Source organism: Macaca fascicularis, chromosome 8 (assembly GCF_037993035.2).
Source record: "Macaca fascicularis isolate 582-1 chromosome 8, T2T-MFA8v1.1".
NCBI lineage: Eukaryota > Metazoa > Chordata > Mammalia > Primates > Cercopithecidae > Macaca > Macaca fascicularis.
Window position 1 is genome coordinate 31,194,684 of NC_088382.1, and position 24,773 is coordinate 31,219,456.

Consider the following 24,773-nt stretch of genomic DNA (forward strand, 5'->3'; position numbering starts at 1 on the left):
AGTTTACTTATCCTTTCTTCTACCCTACCTAGTCTGCTGTTAATCCCATATAGACACTGAGACTTTTTAAATTTCTCCAAGTTCTTTTTGAGTCTTAAATTTCTTCCATTTCTCTTCTCATCGTGTTTACACTGTATTCTATCTTCTTGAGCATCTGGAGTAAATTTCTTACAGCAATTTTAATAACCTTGTCTAGTAATTCTATCACCTGAGTTATTTCTGGGTCTCTTTCTATTGACTTTTCTCATCATTGTTCATATTTTCCTGCTTCTTCATATGCCTGGAAGTTTTTGTTTTGATGCCATACATTGTCAGTTTTCCATTGTTGAGTGCTGGAATTTTTTATTCCTAAATGTTTTCATATTCTGTTCTGGGATGCAGCTAAGTTACTTGGAAACAGTATGATTCTTCTGAAGTTTTTTGAAACCGTTATTAGGTGGATGCATAACAGCCTTTCATCTAGGACTATTTTGTCCCCACTACTAAGGCAATACTCTTCTGATCAGTCTACTTGATGCCTCACGTGTAAGGTCTTCCACTATCGCTAATCTAGCTTGAAGTGAGCTTTGGGGACTTTTCTGCCTGCTTCATTCCAGTGGTTCTTTCCTCATTTTTGATAGTTTCCTCACGGGCATATGCTAATCAGTACTCAGATAAAGAATCAAAGGAGACCCACTTCACTTCTCTGTAGCTCTCTGTCCAGCTCTCTTCTCCATGTAATCTTCCCTGTGAATTCTAATCGCCTGACTCTTCAAACTCTGATGTCTGTCTGCTAAACTCAGGGAGACCACTCAGTTCCTTTGGGGCTTCCCCTCCCTATGCTGTGGCCTGGAAACTCAACCAAGGCATAAGATAGGGCATTGTAGGCATCACTTTATCGCTCTCCCCTCTTTCAGGGATAACTGTGTTGCACTATTTTCCCATATCTAAAAATTGTTGTTTCATAATTTTCGTTTGTGTGTTGTTGTTGTTGTTTAGCCAGAGGGTAAATCTGGTCCTGTTACTCCACCATGGCGGGAGGTGGAAGTCCTCTACATCCCTCTCGTGAAATATGAAAAGTGAACTATACAAATTGCAATGGAATGCTATGTGTTTAGAAGTTTAATATGAAAAGGAACCACTGAGACCTAACTGCATGGCTAAATCCCTTTTTCTCCTACTTAGGCAAAAGATACTACAACCAAAAGAAAATAACTTAAAATCCTAGAATTTCAAAGGAGCAAAAGATGTTTTAATCATCCAGTTCATCTCTTTCCTTTTGCATATGAGGAAATAAAATCTCAGAGGTGTTAAGGAATTGCCATATTAGTATTGGTCAGAGCTGGAATCAGAACCCAAGTTTCCCAACAGACAAACCACCAAACCATGTTATTTCCATTCTGCCCATAAATAATACTGACCATTTATCAAGTACTATTAAGTACAATGTGTCCATATTTTGTAAGCATTATCCTAAACTTCCTGACAACCCTAGTACTATCAGGGTAGGTACTACCATTGTCACCATTTTACAGACAAATTACCTGAAGCTCAGGGGGTTTAAATGATTTGTCTAACACAGCTGCTTTCAAAGTATGGTCCCTGAAACTCTTCTGTGGGGTCTGCTGGATTAAACTATCTTTATAATAATACTAAGATGTTATTTGCCTTTTCTACCATGTTGACACTTGTACTAAAGGTGTAAAAGCAAAGGTGGGTAAAACCACTTGCACCTTGGCATGAACCAAAGCAGTGGCACCAAACTACATTAAAAACTCTTGTATTTTTCACCATCATGAACTTGCAGGGCTTTTAAAAAGCCAGTTGGAACTTTACAATGTTCTAAATGAAACAGTATGTTATTAATTGTATTAATTATGGACACCTATGTAGCTGTCATTTTATTATTCTGTAGGACAAAATGGGAAATACACTGAAAGCACTTCTGCAAAGAAAAGCATTTCCTTGAGTGTTTGAGTTTCAGGATGAACTTGACACTTTTTTCTTGGAACATCATTTTTATTTGAAATAATGACTGACAAACTATGGTTCGTCGTATGCAGTTACATAGTAAACACTTTCCCAAAAATGAGGAAAGTGAATCTATCACCTCAAACAAAACAACTGACAATATTTGTCATCAATGATAAGATGAGCTTTTGGGGGGAAAATGGAATTTTGTAAAACTTATATTTTTCACTGTGAGCTTGACAGCTTCCCAATACTTCAAGACTTTCCTGATGAGATTGGCGAAGACACTAACAAAATGATCTCGTGGTGTTATACAATAAAATGCACCAACATTTGGAATATCTGCTTAACTCAGTGAATAAATATTTTCAAGATGAGCAATGCCTGATACCCCAAAATCATGCATTAGTAAAAAAATTCATTCAAAGTACAAAATCAACCAATGCATTTTAATGTAATAGCATTTGAAAAATGTTCACTGATAATGCTTTCAGATTCCACACTGCAAATAACTTTTAAGAAATATCCCGGCCTGCGGGATAGTCGAAGCAGGCCCTGGAGGAGGGGGTGGGAATTTGGGGAACAAGAGATACGAGAAATGGAGACAAGACAGTGCTCTGATCAAGTCTCTTTTAATGGCGGTAATGCAGTGCCTTATATACACTTGGAGGGAAAGGGGTTGGGCCAGAGGCGGAGATGATCTCATCGCAGAGGGCGTGACCAAGTAGGTATTGGTTTCTCTGGTCGAACGTCATGTTGCACCTGCGCTGTCAGGTAGTAATTTTCGCGGGCGCGGGAAAAATAGGTGAAGAAGAAGCAGGAAGAGCGCCATCTTTTATGAGGTATTAATACAGGGAGAAAAGGCAAAGATAGGGAGAAGGCGTGGGGTGGAAATGAATAGAGCTCAGGCGTTCCCAATCGTCAGCTATCATTCGCTATGGCCGGGGCGCGCAGCTCCGGACAAAGAAACTGCCATCTGCCTTTGTAGAATCAAAAAAATCCCAAAATTACCTGAAAAAGCTATTAAAATACTTCCTTATATTCCAACTGTATATCTGTGTGAGACTGAATTTTTTTCATATACATCAACCAAAATGACATATTGCACCAGAGTGGATGAAGAAACTGATGTGAGAATCCAGCTGTGTTCTGTTAAGCCAGGGAATAAAGAGATTTGCAAAAGTGTAAAACAACGTTACTCTTCTCAGTACATTTTTTTTTTTTTGAAAATAGCTTTTTACATAACAATGTGTTATTTTTTGTTAACAGGTAATGGGTTTATTATTGTTACTCCTAAAAAACTTAGTAATTACTTACTTACATTCTCTCCTATTTAATTTTGAATAGTCGATATCAACAGACATAACCCACATAAACAAATGCTCCTCAGGGTCCTTTAAAAGTGAAGGGTCCTGAGATCAACATGTTTAGGAAGTGCTGGTCTTAGATAACACATCTGAGAAGTGGTGAAGCCGGGTCTATGTTCATCTGGCTCCCAAACCCATTTTTTTTCCAGGATACAATGTTGTCTGCCTCCTTACCCAAAGTCTCATCAGTATTAAAATGAAAAACAGAATTGGATTCCTAAAAGCTTTATTTTGCAATGTTTTCCATAATACTTAAGTTTTTCAATGTTTAGATGTTTTTCTTCTTTGAAGGATGAATTTCTTTTTATGGCTTGTTTTATATCTAGAAATGTTTTTTCTATAATGCTTAAGTTTTTATGTGTGTGTGTATGTGTGTGTGTGTATATATATATTTTTGTTTGTTTGTTTTGTTTTGTTTTTTTGAGTCGTAGTCTCGCTCTGTCGTCCAGGCTGGAGTGCTGTGGCGCTACCTTGGCTCACTGCAACCTCCACCTCCTGGGTTCAAGCAATTCTCCTGCCTCAGCCTCCCAAGTAGTTGGGACTACAGGCACATGCTACCAAGCCCGGCTAATTTTTTGTATTTTTAGTAGAAATGGAGTTTCACTGTGTTAGCCAGGATGGTCTCATCTCTTGACCTCATGATCTGCCTGCCTCGGCCTCCCAAAGTGCTGGGATTATGGGAATGAGCCACCGTGCCCAGCGATGTTTAGATATTTTTGAGGAAGCAAAAGTTTCTTGTCCTAAAGCTTTAGAACTCCATTAGGTATTGAAGATGACTCTTTTTGGGCTATAAAATAAAATGTAGTAAACATACTAGTTTTATATCGCATACAAAGTCCAAATAGTGGACAGAAGTCCTCTATTAGATTTCACAAAACAGAAAAAATTCTGAGCCAGGCATGACGGCTCATGCCTGCAATCCTAGCGCAAGAGACTGAGGTGGGAGAATCACTTGAGGCCAAGAGTTTGAGACCAGCCTGGGCCACAGAGCAAGACGCCATCTCCACAAAAAATTTTAAAATCACCTAGGTGTGGGCCGGGCACCGTGGCTCATGCCTGTAATCCCAGCACTTTGAGAGGCCGAGGCAGGTGGATCACGAGATCAAAAGTTCAAGACCAGCCTGGCCAAGATGGTAAAACCCCGTCTCTACTAAAAATACAAAAATTAGCCAGATGTGGTGGTGCATGCCTGTAATCCTAGCTACTTGGGAGGCTGAGGCAGAGAACTGCTTGAACCTGGGAGGCGGAGGTTTCAGTGAGCCGAGATCACGCCACTGCACTCCAGCCTGTGTGACAGAGCAAGACTCTGTCTCAGAAAAAAAAAAAAAAAAATTACCAGGCTGGTGGCCTGTACCTGTAGCCCCAGCTGCTCTGGAGGCTGAGGCTGGAGGATTGCTTGAGCCCAGGAGTTCAAGGCTGCAGTGAGCTGTGATGGTGCCACTGCACTCCAGCCTGGGCAACAGAGGTAGACCCTGTCTCTTAAGAACAAAAAAAGTAATTCTAATTCTCTGGCTCTGGGCTTATTTTTCATCCATTGAGACTAAGCCCCAGGAGTTATAGTGATGTCCCAGGGGGGCCAGCCTTGCTGGGGGATGCCCTTAGGAGGAACTCTTGCATGCCCTTCCTCAGCCGTGCATTCTCCGCAACCTCCCTCAGGCTTCTGTGCAGCTTCTCCATCTCCTTGTATTCACTCCCGACATCTACAGGAGAGCAGAAAGCTCACATCAGGACTTGGTGACCATTGTAGAAACGTCTCCAAAAAGCAAATCCCCCAACAATCCTGTCACTTGTCCCAGAATATGGATCTGGTGTAGTGCTTACAGATCAGACATCAAAGCAGGTATTCCTCCTCTTACCAGAATGCTGTCTCAGCATGGGGTCACCCTCAAAAGAAATACAAACCTACCCATAAGAAAAACCCTGAGAAGTCACTGAGTCTGTATTAAGGCCTCACAGCCATGTGATATACAAAGCACATTGCACAATAACACCTCCCCTAACTCCTCACCAGGCGGCTCCCCCTCTTCCCCCCACCCCAATCCCTATCCTCCCAGCACAACCCATTCTCAGTGAATGTTCTCTCTCTGGCATCTCAGGTTTTCATCCCATGATCTTCAATCAGATCATGTTCTCACAATGGTTAGTTTTATGTGTCAACTTGTCCAGGTCACAGGGCCCAGATACTCGGTTAAATGTGAGTCTGGATGCCTCTGGGAGGGTGTTTTTGGATGAGATTTACATTTAACTCAGTAGACCTCAAGTAAAGCAGATGGCCCTCCCCAGTGTGGGTGGACCTCAAACAGCCAGCTGAAGGCATGCAAGGAGCCAAAGGCCAGCCTCCCCCAAGCAGGAAGGGATGATCCAGTGACAGCCTTGGGCCTTTGAGATGGAGTTTTGCTCTTGTCACCAAGCCTGCTGTGCAATGGCATGATCTTGAATCACTGCAACCTCCGCCTCCCAGGCTCAAGTGCTTCTCCTGCCTCAGATTCCCAGCTAGCTGGGATTACAGGTGCCCACCAGCTCGCCTAGCTAATTTTTTTTTTTTTTTTTTTTTGTATTTTTAGTAGAGACAGGGTTTCACCATGTTGGCGGGGCTGGTCCTGAACTCCTGACCTCAGGTGACCCACCCACCTCAGCCTCCCAAAGTGTTGGGATTACAGGCGTGAGCCACTGCGCCTGGCCAAGCCTTGGTTGGGCCTTTGTCTGCAACATTGGCTCTGCCTGGTTCTGCAGGGATGGCCTCTGGACTCGAACTGCCTCTCTTTCTGGCGTCTCTGTCCTGTGGGCCTCCCTGTATCAGATTTTGGGCTCACCAAGCCTCCACCATTGTGTGAGCCAACTTCTTAAAATAAATCTCTTCCTTCATCTATCCATGCATCCTACTGGTTCTGTTTATCTGGAGGACACTGACTAATGCAGTCCCCTTTGAAGGGACACTTCAGACTGAGCCCTGAATGCCCTTCTAATCCCCCCTGGCTTTCTGTACCCCAGAGGGTGACTCAGGCTGACTGGCCCTGAGCCTGGCCAGGGATGGGCCTCATGAGCAGAGGGGAGTAAGGACCTGGAGTCTTTTTGTTCTGTCCCATATCTGGAAGGCCTCCCTTCTCCCTGCTGCCTCTGAAATCAACCTAACCTTTGAGGTTTCCCCCAGGACCCAGCTTCACTGAAGTTTCCCCATGTCCCAGCCCTGAATAACCACTCTGTCTCTGAACTTCAGGAATAACGATCTGAAGTCTGACTGGGTTCTCTCCCTCAGGGCTTTGCTTAAGTGTCACATTCCCAGGGAGACCTTCCTTTACCACCCTGTCTCCTACCCCAGCATCCCTTCTTCCGTTTCTCTGTTTCGCCTCCCTGCCACATATCTCACTTATTAGTTTGCTTACTGCCTGCCTTCCACCACTGGGCTGTGAGCTCCATGAGGGTGGGGACTCTTGCCTGTCTTGGTCACCACTGTGTCCTCAGCACCCAGAACACTGCCTGGCACCCAGGAGGTGATCAGAATTGTTTGCTGAGCGAATGCAAACTCCCCAGTCCAATGATCACATTCTTACACATCTTGTCTTACCAACCAGGTAAGGCCCCGACAACAGGGACTGCCTTTTAGATTTCTTTATAAAGCATGCCCCCCACCCTCGACATGATGTATATTTGTTGTCGATGGTGAAGAGAAGGAAATAGGCTTAAATTATAGGTGCAATTGACATCAAACTGAAGGGAGCACCTGGTCAAGGTCTCTGTGAGACCTGGTCAAGATCTCTGGCAAGCGGGAGTTCTTTAAAGAAGGCACATTGGAATAACTAGCATCTTAAAACTTAGATTCCTATAGAGGCCTGGACAGAAGGTCGTGAGAGTCCACTACATTATAGTGTGAGGGTGTTGTATCTCCTTCCCTGGAGTCCGTTAGGATCAGGTTACAGGTCCATCTAACCAGCCATAAATGGAGATGGAGAAGTGCAGAACAGATCTTTAGAAGCAGCCATTGTGGCTTTGATTTTGGGAACAGCTCTGTCTACTTTCACCCTGGCAAACTCAGTGGTATCAGATCTATTCATTTCAGCAGGCAACTATGGATGTGGTATAAAATATAAAAGGTACAATATATACAGGGTGCAGAGCAAGGCTCCCACCCTCTCCAGCCTTCCGGTTCCCCTCTTTAGAGGCAACGAGTACTGTCAGTGTTCTCTGTAGCCCATGGAGATTTTTATGCACATACAAACATATACATATGTATTTCCTTTTTTCCCCACTCACAAATGGCAACATATCGTGCACATTTACTGACTTTACTATTTTCCACTTTGTAATATCTTTGGAGATCATTTCATACCACTACCTACAGAGCTGCTTTATTTTTTCTAACAGTTGCACAGTCCTCCACTCGTTGTGTATTTAATTTAATTTAAGCAGTGCTTTACTTACAGATATTTGAGTTGTCCCCATTTTTGACATTAGAATGTTACCCCGAATAACCTTGTCTATATGCCACTCTACCCCCATATAAGGATATCTGTAGGGTTGCTGCGCCAAATGATATGTGCATTTTAAATTTGGCTAGAAATTACTTACTTGCTTTTTCTGCCAGTTTACCCCTTCCAGTTTATACCGGGGGCCTGATGGAGCCCATGGCCAGAAAGCGACACGGTTGCCTACACCAAGGTCCACAGCTGGGGCCGCATCCCCAGGCTGCAGGTGGATTGAGAGAAGTCTTTCTCCACCATCACCAGACCATGAAGTTCTTCATAAGGAGGCATCAACTTAAAAGAAAGGCCTTATGGAGACGGTAGGGCACAGCTGTGGATTTAAATTCACCTCTTTCCAGCTATGGGACCCTGGGCGCATTTCCTAATGTGAGTCTCTATTTCTGCCTTTGCAAAATGGAGCAACAACATCCATCCCTGGGAGCTAATGTGAGAATTCAGTGAAACCATGAGCACAAAGCGTGAGTATGATGCCTGCTCTCAGTTGGGTGCTGGGCAAAGGGTGGGGCTGTCGTTATCATTATCATCATCATCATCATCATCATCATCATCATCATCTCCATCATCATCATCATCTCCATTCCTTGCCCTGCTAATTCTTCCTAACTTAATACCTTTAAATTCAGGAAGAAGCAACCACAGCCAGGGCTGTCTGCACAATCACCCTGTATGCAAAGCTTTGGCGTATTTACCTGCAAGCTCCTTGTAGAGGCCATCCCCCTGGGACGAAGCAAGGGTTAGCATGGTGGTGATGCTGCCCTTCACCTTCTCCACGATCCCAGTCTACGTGACAAGGACATTCAGTATGTTAGGACGGTGCAGCCCAAGGAAAAGTGAATCTTATAAAAGGGACCCCACCCAGTCCCCCAGCCACAGAAGGTACAGACTGGGGCTGTCAAAGTAAGGCTTTGCAACCCAGTTGCAAAATGGTGAAACACTTTCGAGGACATTAAATGGCCCAGGAGGCAGCAAGACAATATTTCTGTGGGCTCCCATCTGTATAGCATCTCTCTCCCCACCTACAGACTCATGGGGGGCTGAAGCTCTGGTGCCAGCGGATCAAATCAGGAGCTAATGGGGAAGGAAGCATGAAGGCATGGGGGAGAGAACGGCAATCGCAGAGATGGGAAAAGAGGGAAAGAGCTGGTTGCTCTCCCGCTGTCCTCTCCTCCATGCATCTGCTCACTGGGGAGATGTTTGCTGGACACTTGCTCTGTGCCACTCACCTTACCGTACATGTCTGATTCTTCCCAACTGCCTGAGAACTGTCTTCTTGCTACTCTTAGTCCTCTTATCAACTAAAACTCCTTTCTTCCCTCTTCTGTTTCTTGTCTTCCTTTGAAAAAATGTCAGGCTCCTTCCTCTAGCCTGGCAGAGCCTAGTTTTGATGTTGGATCTCCTATGCTTTTTCTTTTTCTTTTTTTTTTTTTTTTTTTTGAGACGGAGTCTCGCTGTGTCACCCAGGCTGGAGTGCAGTGGCGCGATCTCGGCTCACTGCAAGCTCCGCCTCCCGGGTTTACGCCATTCTCCTGCCTCAGCCTCCGAGTAGCTGGGACTACAGGCGCCCGCCACCACGCCCGGCTAGTTTTTTTGTATTTTTAGTAGAGACGGGGTTTCACCATGTTAGCCAGGATGGTCTCGATCTTCTGACTTCGTGATCCACCCGCCTCGGTCTCCCAAAGTACTGGGATTACAGGCTTGAGCCACCGCGCCCGGCCGCTTTTTCTTTAACATTCTAGATTCTAGATCAAGAGCCCCAAGTGTACATCTCAGCTCTAGGCATGGGCCTGGAACCTGTAACTCAAGGCCTCTAGGTTCCCACTTCCTTGAAGATTAGGGAATGAGGGATTCACAGCTCCTAAACCAGGAGAAGCAGTCACCTCACACTAGAGTGAAAACGAAGCAGCAAGCCACATTACTGATCAATATATCAGAGACTAATCTGGATATTCAACAAAATACTATTCCATTGTTTAATTTACAGGACTATTGCAAAGAGGTAATTTAAAAAAACAGTAAATCTTCAAACATTATGTATAAAAAGAAATTTCATCCACTATATAGAACTAAAATATTTTAAACAATTAAAAGTTAACTGGCATTCTGAAAAAAAAAAAAAAATCACAGAATGGCAACACTCTATGGTCCTGCCCAGTTTTAACTTCCTATGTTTCTGTAATTTCAGATACATTTGTACATAGTCAATATACACGTTTTTTAAGCGACATTGTTTCCTGGGTGTCTTAAGATCCAGTGTCTATGTACGCAATGGGGAAATGGGAACCGGCTTTGTGGAGTTCGGCCAAGTTCTTGTCCATGAATTTGTAGACTGTGATAACATGTTAAAGGATTGAAACTAAACTGCTGCTGGTGAACAAGATGCCTCTTAGCCTACTCCAAGGGAAATTACATGTGTTGAATTGTAAAGAACTTGAACTATTTTCCAAAACTGCAGAAGTGATGGAGGAGAGGAGATTGGGCAGAAACAGGTTGGAGATGTTTCCAGAAGGCTGGTTCTGAGGTGGACCGAGATAGAAATGGGCCAGCTTCCTTGAGGGCTTGGGAGACAGGATCAGCCAGCCTGGGTTGAGGCAGAAAACCTGGAGCCTCACATGGCCAGGGAGGAAGCCCACAGTGGTATGGACTTCAAGGATCTCTACTACTTGGGGGACAGGGGGTGGCAAGCCATGAGGCCCAGAGCAGAGGCAAGATGGTCCAGGTAGGCTTGGCAGAAGCATTTAGGTCCAAGGAAACCATCAGGAACTGTCTTTGGGGGTAGATAAAATTAAAGCTGAATGTGTGCTAGGTACCATAACTGACTGGCCTTGAGTAGTGTGTCAATATTTACTTATTGACATTTTATGTAGACAAGACATTTCCCTATTTAAACAATCTGTTTTGAGATCATGCTATTGTTGGACATGCTGGAGCCAGGCTTCCTTATCCCAAATCCAGCTGTGCATCTCCCTGGCTGTGTGGCTGGTTGATACAACTCTCGATGCTGGAATTTTCTTCTCTATAAAATGGTAACAATGATAGTACCTACCTCACAGACTTGCTGGGGAGTAAATGAGCTAACGTCTATAAATAGCTGAGCACATATCTAGCTATTACAGTGGCTGTGCTACTGGTGACTCAGGAAAGAGGAGGGGCGCAAGAGAGTGCTGGAAGAGCTGCAGCTCTCAGGTCGAAGCCCCAGAAACCATCTGTTCCATTTGGGCCCAAATGCCTACGACGTCTTCCACCTTCTGCGCCCGCTTCCTGTCCTCTCCCAGGGCCTCTCGGGGTCTAGGATCTAGGCTGTGGGCGTAGAGTACCTTCAGCTGCTGAAACTGGTGCTGCATCCTTTCCTGGGCCCTTTCAAACATGCCCTCAGCCACCTGCCGGTCCACTCCTCTTCTGATGGCATCTTTCATCCGCTCACACGCTTTTTTGCCCGTGATCTGAGCTGCCTCTGGCAAAAATGATAGCCACAGTCACACCACGACAAGGACCTGCTTAGAAATCTTTGGCATCATGGCTGGGCATGGTGGCTCACACCAGTAATCCCAGCACTGTGGGAGGCTGAGGTGGGCAGATCACCTGAGGTCAGGAGTTCAAGACCAGCCTGCCCAACATGGTGAAACACCCGTCTCTACTAAAAATACAAAAATTAGCTGGGTGCTGTGTGCACATCTGCAATCCCACCTACTTGGGAGGCTGAGGCACAAGAATTGCTTCAACCCACTAGGCAGAGGTTGGAGTGAGTTGAGATCACTGCCACTGCACTCCAGCCTGGGCAACAGAGCGAGATTCCATCTCAAAAAAAAAAAAAAAAAAGAAACAGAAAGAAAGAAATCTTTGGCATTAGAAAGAAAAGCAAGCCAAGCAAACAAACAAACAACAAAAAAGTATATATATATATGTATGTATATATATGCACTTATATAAAAATGACACTTTCAATATTTAGATAATAACCAGCATTCAGAAAACCTAATGACTGAATTCAGCTGAAACTTGCAAAATCACTCCCTACCCCCAAACAATGGAGTCACCAAAACAGGAAAGAGTCTGAAAGTGAGTTCACAAGTGAGTGAGTTCAAGTATTTGTGAATACTTGCAAACAAGAATGAGAACCTGGACACTGGATTCTACAGCTAAATCAGCTGGGATGTTGTATGGAAAAAAGCAGGGCGTCTGGACCAAGGGTGGACAGAAAGAGCTGGAAAACACACAGAGAAGGGTCCTCACGCCCTGCAGTCATGTGGTTGCAATGTGTAGACTGAGAGAGCTGCAAAGACTTAGGGTGCAAGAGAACAGGGCCTTTGAGGGAGCCGCAGAAAAGGACGTGAAAGGTGCTGACAGGAAGTCCCAGTGCAGGCGGCAATGCTGTCCCCCGCGGCCCCCACCTTCGTAACACAGCTTCAGGTCGCTCTGGACAGAGGCGGTGAGGGACTCATAGACCCTCCTCTTCCTTCTGAGGATGTGGTCCTCCAGGCCCCCGAGGATGGCACTTATCTGGGAAGATGTGGCAAAAGAGGCCGTTGGTGACAATTCCCTCAATGAAAGCAGGTCAGGTATCCCAGTGCGTGGCCACCATTCCCTCCACCTTATATGATGCCTGGCTGTTTGTCTGCCATCTCCACAATTAGGCTGTGAGCTTCTCGTAGGCAGGAACTTTGTTCTAAGCATCTTTATACCCTAACTGCTTCCCTTGGTGCCTGGCACCTACAAACTACTCAATAAATATTTGCTGAGTTGAGCTCAGGCACAGGCAAGGTCCTGGAATGGGCCCTCCCTGGGGGGCAGAGGAGATACAAGCTCTTTCCCTAGCATCGCCATGTAATTTGGGGGTGGCACTGGAAGAAAGTGAGTCACAGACAAGAGTCTTGAGGCCTCAAAACTAAAAACTGACCTAAAATTGAACAACAACAACAAAAAGATTGACTTCTTTAAGTTTCAATGCATTGGATGCTACTTTATAACATTGGCAAAAATGATAGATTAGTGAAAACGGTTCCAGTTGATGCAAATTTTCATACAATTAAGGCTTCTTTAAAGATTCTTCCTGGAAACTGAGTCAACTTTGCAACCTTGGCGTGTGCTTTCAGTTACTTCACAGTGGAACAAACTGTCCCACACTTCCTCTGAGGCAGTCATGCCCGCTGCTCTCCCCACATCCCATTGGGTTCTGTATTTCACAGCGCCTCTGAGGAGATACTCCCAGACCCTGGACACTCCAGGGAATAAGCGGGAACAGACAGGCAACCTACAAAACCAGCCTGGGAACAAAGCCATGCCCAACCTCACTGCTCTCCCCACTTTATATGGAACTTACCTCCTGGATCAGGAAATTTTTTTTGCAGCTATCATATTTCCAGCCACTTCTTATCCCAATTTCTGTCATTTTCTCCTGCAGGGAGTGCTTAAAAGCATCAATGTGAGGCATCAGAGCCGAACCAGTGGGCTTCCCCGTCCTACAGAAGAAAGTGACAAAAAAGTTTAAGAGAATGGTGGCTGTGGTGAGGCTGAAACAAACATGAAACTAGCTGGTGTCCTTTTATTCATTTAGGAGAAGGAAGATGAGATCTAACAGTTATCATAGTCCTATAACGTGCCAGGCACTGTGATGTGCCAGGCCTTTGACATAAAAACCTATGAAGTTTGTGAGATAATGCCCATTTAACAGGTGAGAAAATTGAGGTTCAGAGAGGATTGCTGATGTGTCCAAGGTCACACGGCTAGCAAGAGGCAGAGCCAGGTTTGGAACGCTGCTTTAGACTGCAGGACGCACAGTCTTTCCACTGCCAACGTGCGGCCACTTGAAAGGGTGGAACTTGAACTATACCTAAAAGTTGGGTAAGATCTGAGGAAGTGGAAAGAAGGGATTACTCCCCATGAGACAACATGGTAAGCACAGTGGTTTCAGAATAGCTCAGAAATAGGAAGTGAGAGGTTGCAGAGGAGAGAGCACAAGCTTTAAATCCTCGCTCTCTGCTCATGAGCTGGGTGCCATTGGGAAAGATGCACAATTTTCTGAATCTCAGTTTGTTCAGATGTAAAAAGACAGAAGCTACTCCTTAGAGTTGCTGGGAACATCCGATGAGCTAATGCATGCCAAGTGCTTAGCACTGATGCCCGGGACAGGTAGCTGCTCTCTCTTTGCCACCTGCTGGGTGGGCTACAGCGGAAGGCTGCAACCAGGCAGCGGTGCAGGCAGAGGTTGGAAAGGCAAGCTGGAGGCAGGTGGAATGTCTTGAATGCATTCTAAGGAATTTGAAGTTTAGCCCACAGAATTGTAAACAGGGCGGGGGTGCAATTGGTGGAATGACACAATCCAAGACGTGCTTAAAGAAAGGTGGGGCAGGGACAGGGGCTCTGAGTAAGACACAAGCAAAGGCTGGAGAATGGTTCGAGCAGCCACCAATGGGCAACCACATGAGATGCCAGTGGGAACGACAGAGACTAGGGATGGGCAGCTGTACTTGGGGACTGGGAGATTCTGTTTCTGTCGATGGAGTAAAGAATTAGAGGTCAAGGAAGGAGGGAAGGAGGAAGCACCGAGGAGGTATGGTCCCCAAACCCACACCATGTATGTGAGCAGGCAGAGTGTGAGAGAAACAGACACAGCATCTTCAGTGCATTCAGGGAAAGCTCCGAGGCTGGGTGTGGTGGCTCACGCCAGTAATCCCAGCACTTTGGGAGGACGATGGGGGAGGATCACTTAAGGTCAGGATTTCAAGACCAAACTGGTCAACACAGAGAGACTCTGTCTCTACAAAAAAAATTTTTTAAAAGTTAGCCAGGCATGGTGGCATATGCCTGTGGTCTCAGCTACTTGGGAGGCTGAGATGGGAGGATTGCCTGAGTCCAGGAATCTAAGGCTGCAGTGAGCTAGGATTGTGCCATTGCACTCCAGCCTGGGCAACAGAGCAAGACCCTGTCTCATTTTTTTAAAAAAAGGAAGAAAGTAAGTTCTGAAGGCCATGTGTTTGCTTAATTCCACTCTCTCCAATCAAAATACCCTGTCCTGGGCTCAGATTCCTAAGAAAATGTATCCCTTGCTGCATGTATGAGATATTTGAAAAATAATGGGAACCATAATATTAGTTTGAAAGCAGCATCTTAATCTGTGTCCAGGTCATCATGGGAAATTTTTAAGTAAACCAAACCAAGAAGGCGTTTGTTTGTGTTTTGCCGAAGACTAAGCTTTCCTTCTCCAGTTACAAGCTACTCTTTACACTTACAGATCCAAAGTCTAAATTCTTAAAGACTGGCTCAACGTTCTTCTGATGTTTGTTCCCGAAGGGGCAAGATGAAAGATCCTTTACCTAAAAATGCTTCCAAAAACAGGGTCGATCTGGTCATAGATGGGCTGAGTGAGGGCTTCGTTTAGATCAATTCTTGCCAGAGTCCTGGAGGCATAGATGCCATTTTTCAGGCAAACAGCTTTCAGGGTCTGATGAAAACCTTGGTTTCCTTTACTCCTCTAGATAATCAACAGTAAATTAGCAGAGTTAGCAGGCATTAACTGGAAGGTCACTGGATTAGAATTGCATTGCCCTGGCCAAAGATCATTACCAAGAATCACAGGAAAGGGTTGAGACAACATGCTCTTTAAACATATGATTAAACTAAATGAAGGAGGACAGTGGTCACGCCTCTAGGTTGTCTGCGTGCCCCTGCCATGGGCTTCCTAAGGTCCCTGTGCTCACTTTGATCACAACCGTTCTCAAGCGATTCTGTTTGTGTTAGTTTACTCATTTGTCCGGCTCCTGTGCTTGGCCATCAGCTCACTGAGATTAGGCACAGTGTCTCATCCATCTTTACGTCCTCAACTTCTGGCAATAACATAAGTAGTGTTTGAGAAATATTTGCTAAATGAGCAATTATCGAATGAATAAATAAACGAATGAATGCCAATGTGCTATGACCCGACAATAAGTGCATGTCTTGAATTTTCTAAGGAGAGTCCAGATTTCATAAACTTTTTGTTAAACTTTTAATGAAATACAATTTGATTTGTATGTCTTGGCGATATTTTTTTCCCAGGGAAATAAATACACAAATGAGAGGAAAGAAAAATATAAAGCTAGACCTATGACAGACATTAATAATTTCAGCCAGATGGTAATCATTAGTAAAGAGAGTAAAAATGTGTTTGCTAAAATTTCAGTAGAGAGCTCTGTGATTTTTAATCAATGGTATATGTTTTAAGGGAATGACCACATAGCATTGTATAATTGATATAATTCTTTTTTTTTTCTCTGCTCTTTTTACTTAGTATTACAATATGAGAATATCCCCAAATCATTGTAAATATGTTCCAGGCTAGGTGCAGTGGCTCACACCGGTAATCTCAGCAATTCGGGAGGTCAAGGCAGGTGGATCATCTGAGGTTAGGAGTTCAAGATCATCCTGGCCCACATGGTGAAACTCCACCTCTACTAAAAATACAAAAATTAGCTGGGCAAGGTGGCGCATACCTGTAATCCCAGCTACTCAGGAGGCTGCGGCAGGAGAATCGCTTGAACCTGGGAGACAGAGGTTGCAGTGAGCCAAGATCGCGCCACTGCACTCCAGTCTGGGCAACAAGAGCGAAACTCCATCTCAAAAAAAAAAAAGGTTCCAAAAATGGCACTAATAACCATTTAATATAGTATCGTATGGATGAAAAATAATTCATTTTACCTCTCTCTTGTTCTTAGACATTACGGTTATTTTCCTATGTTAAATAATGATATGGTGTTAGTATATAAATGTCTTCCCAAATTTCTGATCTCAAAGAAACATTGTTTATCTGATAGGAGCACCTTGGGAATGTTTGTAGTCACAGAGGAAGAAGTCATTAAAAGGGTGATGAGAGGGGACAGTTGGGGGGTAAAGTCCTGGAGATGCCCGAAAATGTCTGCAGTGGCTTCTTCCGCTCACAGCAAACTCTCAACAGGGTGGTCTCTGCCTCAGGCCTTCGTCCTCTCAGCTCCCACTCACTCATTCACTTTCTGTGATCTGCGTTCTTCAACTATGGGATAGAAACAGCTCTATCCAAGGTAACTTCGTTATCTATTGCTCTGAAACAAATTACCCCGGACATAGCGGTGCAGTGGTTTAAAAACAAACACAAACACCTGTCATCTCTCGGGGATTCTGTGGGTCAGGACTGGGATGGCTGGGCTGGCCACTCTGGCTCAGGATTCTCCTGAGGTTTGGTCAGGTGTGGCTGGGGGCATAGTCATCTGGGTGAGGCTGGCGGATCTGCTTCCAAAGATACCCGGCTGCATGCTGGTGCTGGCTCCTGGCCTCAGGTGGGGGCCTTAGTTGCTCTCCATGTGACCTCTGCACACAGTGGCTCAATTTCAGTACACAAAGGCGTCGCCCTGAGAAAGTGACCCAAGAGCCACCATGGAAGCTTCCATGGCCCTTGATGGCCTAGCCTCAGAAGCCACACACCGTCACCTCTGCAGCATTCTCCTGCTCAGAAATCAGCCCAGATTCAATGTGGGGGAGACTCCATGAGGGCATAAATACCCAGAGGTGAGGACCCTTGGGGCCACTGGTGAGGACCCTTGGTGGCTGCCTAGCACAGTCACCAGTGAAACCCTCAGTGGCCCAATCCAATGGCCCTGGTGGGTTGGTTGGTTTGTTTTTACCTCTCAGGAGCATGTGATGTTCTTCTTAACAAACTTTTTTTTTTCTCTTTTAAGAGACAGGGCCTCTCTCTGTTACCCAGGCTAGAGTGCAGTGGCACGACCATAGCTCACACCTGGGCTCAGGTGATCCTCCTGCCTCAGCTTCCTGAGAAGCTGGGACTACAGAGGCATGCCACCATGCCCAACTTTTTTTCTTTTTCCTTTTTGAGATAGGTTCTTGCTATGTTGCCTGGGTGGTCTTGAACTCCTGGCCTCAAGCAATCCTTCTGCCTCAGCCTCCCAAAGTGCTGGGATGACAGGCAGGCATAAGCCATTGCACTCAGCCTTAACAAACTTTATTACTTCAGTTTTCTGATTGGAAAATAAGAAATTAAGCATTACACTAAAAATAAGCATAAAAATAAGAAAATAGGCATTACACGATTTCCTTCTGCTACCTCTCAGGCTTTTCCGTCTCTGCCCCTCCCCTGCCCCTCTTTATTCTTTTGCTTCCTTAACGTGGCCTTTGTATGAGGCAATGTCCTATCACTGTCCTTCCCTCCACTCCTCCTCAATCCCATTCACTGGTATACGTGCATCAACTCCATGCAAGTGACAGCTACATCCTCCAGCCCCACCTCTCTCCAGGCTTCAGTTCCACATTTCCATCATTGCATTAGACATTCCACCTCCATGAAACACTAAATACATGATCTTCAGTAGTGATCATATTGCTTCCCCAACCAACGGATAAGTTCCTCCCTACCATATCTCCTTAGATCTTCTTTAAATTGAGGTGATTTGCTTTCTCTTGGGTGCAAATCTTCCCCAAAATGTTGCCACCTTGCTTTCCCATACACCCCCATGTCTGAACTATTGACAATCCTGATTGAGATGTCCTTCAGATTTGCTCTCCCAGTCACCTCTTCCTTCCTACTCCGTCTGCCACGACCTTTGTTGAGACTTTACTGTGTCTCATCTCAACGAAGCAGCTACTGTAAGGGAAATGGCTGCACTTTAGTCAGGAGCAGGCCGAGGCAGTCTTCTGGCACAGCATGACTCAGCAGGTTTGGAGTACAGGTGCACAGCCCTGTACATGATGTAACCACGCCACATGAGGCGCATTAGATGATCACCCACATGAGCTCGTGCTTGGCTCAGAATCACTATTGTCTATAAAAGATATAATTACCCTGCTAATGCTGTACATGCAACTTGCTCATGCCCAGAGAAAGCGTAAAGCCATGTCAAAACTGTCTATGATTCCTCATTTTTCCAGCTATCCGCCACTTGCCCACTGACTCCCCTCAGACCTCAGTTAGACCCTGACACTTCCTAACCAGGCTTTCTGCCTCCAGCTTTTCCCCAAGCATTACGCTTCCCAAAGCATTAGTTCTGATGAAGCTATTCTTCTGCTCAAAACTTCACTATGTTCCAACTCTTCAACCTGGTCTAAAGTCTGCAGCAAACTGACTGTCAGCCTAATGCCCCAAAACCCTGCCCTGTGTACTTACGCTGCAGTTAGGTGGTACCTTCTGGCTCCCACATGAGCTCCGGCCTTCCTCCCCTGAAATGCCTTCCCTGCCCCTCCACTCCTCTGCCCAAAGACACACCACCATCCTCCAGGGCCAAGTTCCAACAACCTCCTCTCTAGAAGGTTTATTGAACTGTCCTCTAACCTGGCCTGCGATTTCTTTTCCAATATCCACCCTTCCTTCTCCAGTGTCACCTCCCTAGTCCTTCTGTTATGGAGAAAATGAACTCTATTCCTGCCCCCAGGATGGGACACACACACAGGCCTGAGCTATTCAGCACAAGACATTCCCTTTTTTCAGGGGTCATTTTATAAATAGGTATGTGACCCATTTAGAGCCAAAGAAACACAGTAAGAGCTTTGCTGAGGTTTCTCAAAAAGGTTCTCCACTCTTCTGAAAGTGGGCCCGGAAACGGCCATTCCCTTGTTCCTCTAGACCAGTGATTCTCAACCAGGACTGATTTTGTCACAGCTGAAGAATGGGGGCTGTTACCAGCACCTAGGGGGTAGAGTCCAGGGACGAAACAACCTGCAATTCACAGGACAGCCCCTCACAACAAAGCATGATCCGGTCCCAGCTGTCAATCATGCTGAGGTTAACAAACCCTGCTCCAGAGCTCATGGTGTTCAGATGTGGGTGCCAGAACAGCTGCAGCCATTTTGCCATCATGAGAGAAGCAGCCTGAGAATGGGGCCCACAGAGGCACTGGATTCAGCTCATCCCCCAGGCCCTCTCTTCCCGTGGCTTTTGGGCACGTGGGCCAATACACTTCCTCATGGCTAAGAATGGTTTCAGTTAGGGACTCTGATTTGCAGCCAAAAGATTCCAGACTGCCACAGCCCCCACCAGAATGCTCTCCCTTCTCTAAACATTTGGAGAACTTTCTGACTGTCCTGTGGTCCTTACCAGCATGCTCCTTTTTATTATAGTTCCCCAAATGCTCTCTTAACTATTTTAAGCAGGGATGTATCCTTCTATCCCTGAAACCTAATAAGAAAAACAGTTGACTTGTTAGACACTCTCTTTACGCTGAGTGCGTTGGTCAACCCAGCATTATCCCGCTATGGTCATTCTTTCAAGTTATCTTTACAGCAACCCTATAACATAGGTACCATGGTCCTCAACTTACATAGAGTAACCTGAGGCACAGAGAGGTTGAGTAACTTGTCCCCGGTCATACACCTGGCAGATGGGGAAACTGAGGTACAAACCAGGGCCCATGTGGGATACCAAGCCTCTTGGCAACCGTGCCTTGTATTCCAAAGTCCTTGTTACTTGCCGAAATGAATGAATGAATGAATGAATGCAGCAAAGTGTACTTTTACGGGGATTTATGGATGTTAAACTACATAACTGGTTGGCAACTACAAGCTGCTGCAATCGTTTGCAGAGTAGTTTAGGAGACGCAACAGGCGAGTGCAGCAAGGGTTGGGTGTCCAATTATGAAGTTAGGCAGGCCTGGGTTAGATGTGGAGTCCATGCATGGCTGTGGAGAAGGTATTTAGTCTCTCTAAGGCTGTAAAATTAAAATAATAATAAGGGCATCTGCCTCAGAGAATGGTTGTGAGGATCAGATAAGGTAACTTGCAGTATCTGGTTCCACAGTCAGCATTTTGCTCACATTTGCTGACTGAGTGCACGCACGCGTACATATTATACGCACGGATACTTGGCTATCCATGCCCTACTGCATGGAAGACACTCCAGCTGTCATCCTCCTGTGTCCACACACTGACACTCTCCCCAGTGACCCCAGAATCATCCCAATTTATCTCCTCCTTTACTCTTGGTTCTTTCAGCATTTATTCTTTGTCTTGTGCTAGAGGAATCTCCTCCTTTCCTTTCATCCAAATTGCAGCACATGCACCTACTTATCTAGATTTTTTTTTTTTTTTTTTTTTTGAGATGGAGTCTCTCTCACCTAGGCTGGACTGCAATGGCGCCATCTCAGCTCACTGCAACTTCTGCCTCTCAGGTTCAAGCGATTTTCCTATCTCAGCCTCCCCAGTAGCTGCAATTATAGGTGCTACCACCACACCCGGCTAGTTTTTATATTTTTAGCAGAGACCAGGTTTCACCATGTTGGCCAGGCTGGTCTCGAACTCCTGACCTCAGGTGATCCACCCACCTTAGCTTCCCAAAGTGCTGGGAATACAGGCATGATCCACCACACTCAGGCTCATGTAGACATTTAAACAAGCTTTTACACAAAGCACACAGATAATAACACCCAGAAGAGGCCAGGTGCTAGAAAGCCGGTATCATTGGTGCACATGGAAAAGCCTCCAGGAAGCTAACCACCCCATCACACTCACCTTTTCACACATTTTCTACTGCTTACATTCCAACTTTCCAAGGCCCATTAAAAACTACAACCACACACCATCCATGCCCTTCTCCCAGCACAGGGGACACCAAGTCATCTTTGTTACATGAGCAGTGTTGTACATCACATCTTCCCCTTAATGGGTGCCACGGACTAAAGTGTGACCCTTGAGGTTCATATGCGAAGCCCTAACCCCCAGGGTGACTGTGTTTGGAGACACAGCTGGTAATGAGGTAATTAAGGTTAAATGGGGTCATAAAGGTGGGCCCCTGATCTGACAGGTGTGGTGTCCCTCTGAGAAGAGAAAGAGATCTCAGGAGTGTGCGTGCACAGTGAAGAGGCCATGTGAGGACGCAGCAAGAAGGTGGCCATCTACTATCTCCAGAAGAGGAGAGAGGCCTCAGAACTCACCCTGCTGACGCCTTGATCTTGGACTTCCAGCCTTCAGAACTATGGGAAAATCAATGTCTGTGGTTCAGGCCACCCAGTCTATAGGATTTTGTTATGGCAGCCCAAGCAGACTAATACAATGGGCCTCTTTTTTCACCCCTTAGTCTTAGATAAATACTAACTTGCACTTATATTTTCATCCTTCAGAAACTCTATACAACTAATTGAGAAATAAAACAATTTGAATGCCAAGTGAGAGGTTACAAGATGTTTCCTTATTGTGTAAGCTAATTGATAGACATCAACGCTACCGGATAGGTAGGGCAAGCATTGAGCATCCTCATTTTACAGAAGAAAACCAAGAAATTTTTAAAATGGGTCTAGGGCTTTGCCCGGAGCTACAGGGTGGATGTTTGGTGGAGCTGGTACTCCAACAAAGACCCTCAGATCCTCAGATCCCAGATTCCCACTCTGTCTTTGCTGAACTGTGCACCTTCGTTGGTCCTTTCGAGACACAGATGAACAACTGTTATTTACAATTTTCACTCTCTGCTACCCTCCTCTAGCCCTTTTTTTTTTTTTGAGATGGAGTCTCACTCTCTCACCAGGCTGGAGCATAGTAGTGCGATCTCGGCTCACGGCAACCTCTGCCTCCCTGGTTCAAGCAATTCTTCTGCCTCAGCCTCCCGAGCAGCTGGGATGACAGGCACATGCCACCACGCCTGGCTAATTTTTGTATTTTTAGTAGAAATGGGGTTTCACCATGTTGGCCAGGATGGTCTTGATCTCCTGACCTTGTGATCTGCCCACCTCGGCCTCCCAAAGTGCTGGGATTACAGGCATGAGCCACCGTGCCTGGCCCTCTAGCTCTTTATCTCTTTTGAAGGGAATGGGATGATGCAAAAGGAGCTTGGGGATTGGGCAGGCCTCCCGGAATATCCGAGTTTTTCCTGGAGGGGTCACTCACCACCAAGCATGCCCTGAGGATGCAGCGGTAAGAAGTCCTGGCGGTCCTGACCCCTTCTTGTAGAGGTTGCTCCATGCAGGCGAAGCAGTGCCCGATGGCCTTCTCCAGCAGCTCAACCTTCTCTTCCGCAAATCTCCGCAGGACACTCATGTGCAAGTGTTCATTCTAGGGACAAGGACCATAAAAGCATCAGGCCACCCCCTCCCTAAGGGCACCTTCTCCTCCAGCTTTGCTTCCTTTAAGCTTGTCACCAGCTCAAGATTCAGCTTATCACTCAGAGCTGACTTCTCTTTACTGTCCCCATAAGACCTTACTCAGTGCACAGACCCCTTTGTGGGGCTAGAGGATAGAACAAATACCTGCCTGGTGCAACTTATTTCATTTCTTAAAAATCACAGTCTCTGCTTATTCAGCAACTTATTTCAGATGTATAATCCATCAAGCTATTTGGGGAAGTAGCTATCCACATATAAATCCAATTGTTATTAAAACAGGTTTTTCCAATGACATCTGATTCAACAAACATTTCACAAGCTTTGACTCTGCACCAAGCAGTTTTTAAGGATAATACTTCTCAAATTTTAATGTGCATACAAATCAACAGGAGATCTTAAAATCCGAAATCCAAGACCCTGGGATTCTGCATTTCTAGCCAGTCCTCAGGTAATGCTGGTCTTCTGAGCTATGGACCACACTTTGCATAGCAAAGCTACAGGACCACAAAAATAAATCCATGCTTCCTTCTTCAAAGAATACAGTCTAATCAGGGAGAAAACATATATTCAAATAATACAAGGAAGTGACCACCAGAGAAAGCCTTGACTCCTAGGTGCCTGATATGGTTTGTTGTATACCCACCCAAATATCATTTTGAATTGTAGCTCCCATAATTCCACGTGTTGTGGGAGGGACCTGGTGGGAGATAACTGAATCATGGGGTTGGCTTCCCCCATACTGTTCTCATGGTAGTCAATGAGTCTCATGAGATCTTATGGTTTTATAAGGGGAAACACTCTTTGCTTGGCTCTCATTTCTCTCATCTGCCGCCATGTAAGACGTGCCTTTTGCCTTCCACCTTATTGTGAGGCCTCCCCAGCCACGTGGAATTATGAGTTCATTAAACCTCTTTTTCTCTATAAATTACCCAGTCTCAGGTATGTCTTTATCAGCAGCATGAAAACAGACTAATACAGTGCCAAACTGGTAACCCATAGTGTTGTTCCCTGCATGGGAACCTTGGTGGGCCCCACAGTGCCTGCAGCAGACAGAGCCACACTCCCCAGCTTGGTCCTTAAGGCACTTCACAGCCAGAACTCACCCCACCTCTCTAGCACCACCATCCCTGTTTGCCCGACATGTCCTGCCAAGTAGCTACCCCCGGACTTGCTGCTATTCCGCAAGTGTGCTGTTCATCTTGTGCCCTGTGGGCCTTGCTGATTTCATCTTTGTTTCTTCCCGAGACAAAGCTCAAAGGTCCTTCCCATGAGGCACCTTCCCTGAGTGCCCAGGTAGAGGTGGGGCTCTCTGTCCTGTTCTCCCACTGCACTTCCCACAGTCCTGCACCATAGCACGTCTCCTGTCATATGACTTCTCTCTCATTCTCTGTGTCTCCTTCCCTGGATAGAAACTTGCCAAAGGAACAGGCTCTTAGTCATGTTCTTTTATTCTAGGGCACAGCACAGACAGCAAAACCCACAGACATTTCTGGATTAAATGCAGGGCCCAGAGAAACTGCGAGATAATTTGGGCTTTTAAATTCTATTCCAAATAGACAGAAATAGCTCTCGAATCGATGTGTGACATGATATAGGTAATTTAACTTCTCTGGTTCTCAACGGTATCATCTTTAAAGTAAGTGAACTGGGTTGAATGATCTTGAAAACAACCTCACACTCTAAAACTTGGTGAATCTTGGAGTAAATACGTTTTAGAGTTTATGGAGACTGTTTAGAATTCGGTGCACCCCAGGAATTTTCCTCATTTTCACCATTAAGAATTCTACAAAGCATTTTTCCCAGGACATCCTTTAGATTCTTTTGAATTTGTGTTGTCACCAGTGATGAAAATGAAAGAAGAAAGAAGTCATGAAAACAAAAACTATGGGCATGATTCTCACAATGCCTCACTGTCAATAAATCTCTCTTGAATA

General features: G+C 45.4%; 1 protein-coding gene across 10 annotated transcripts in view; it reads right to left on the reverse strand.

Annotated features, from left to right (window-relative positions):
• Positions 1-2,566: 2,566 nt before the first annotated feature.
• NUGGC (nuclear GTPase, germinal center associated) overlaps positions 2,567-24,773 on the reverse strand; it is a 66,046-nt gene continuing 43,839 nt past the window's right edge. For 9 of the 10 annotated variants that reach the window (XM_074000567.1, XM_065519018.2, XM_074000566.1 and 6 more), the window contains 7 exons: positions 22,625-22,789; positions 15,109-15,266; positions 13,116-13,254; positions 12,187-12,295; positions 11,113-11,249; positions 8,488-8,578; positions 3,206-5,017 (listed from right to left, as the gene is read on the reverse strand). In XM_074000567.1, the coding sequence (XP_073856668.1) occupies positions 4,872-5,017; positions 8,488-8,578; positions 11,113-11,249; positions 12,187-12,295; positions 13,116-13,254; positions 15,109-15,266; positions 22,625-22,789 (945 nt within the window). In that variant the 3' untranslated portion in view covers positions 3,206-4,871. Of the gene's footprint in view, positions 5,018-8,487; positions 8,579-11,112; positions 11,250-12,186; positions 12,296-13,115; positions 13,255-15,108; positions 15,267-22,624; positions 22,790-24,773 lie in introns of all 10 variants that reach the window. The other variant, XR_012417168.1, reaches the window with a different exon arrangement.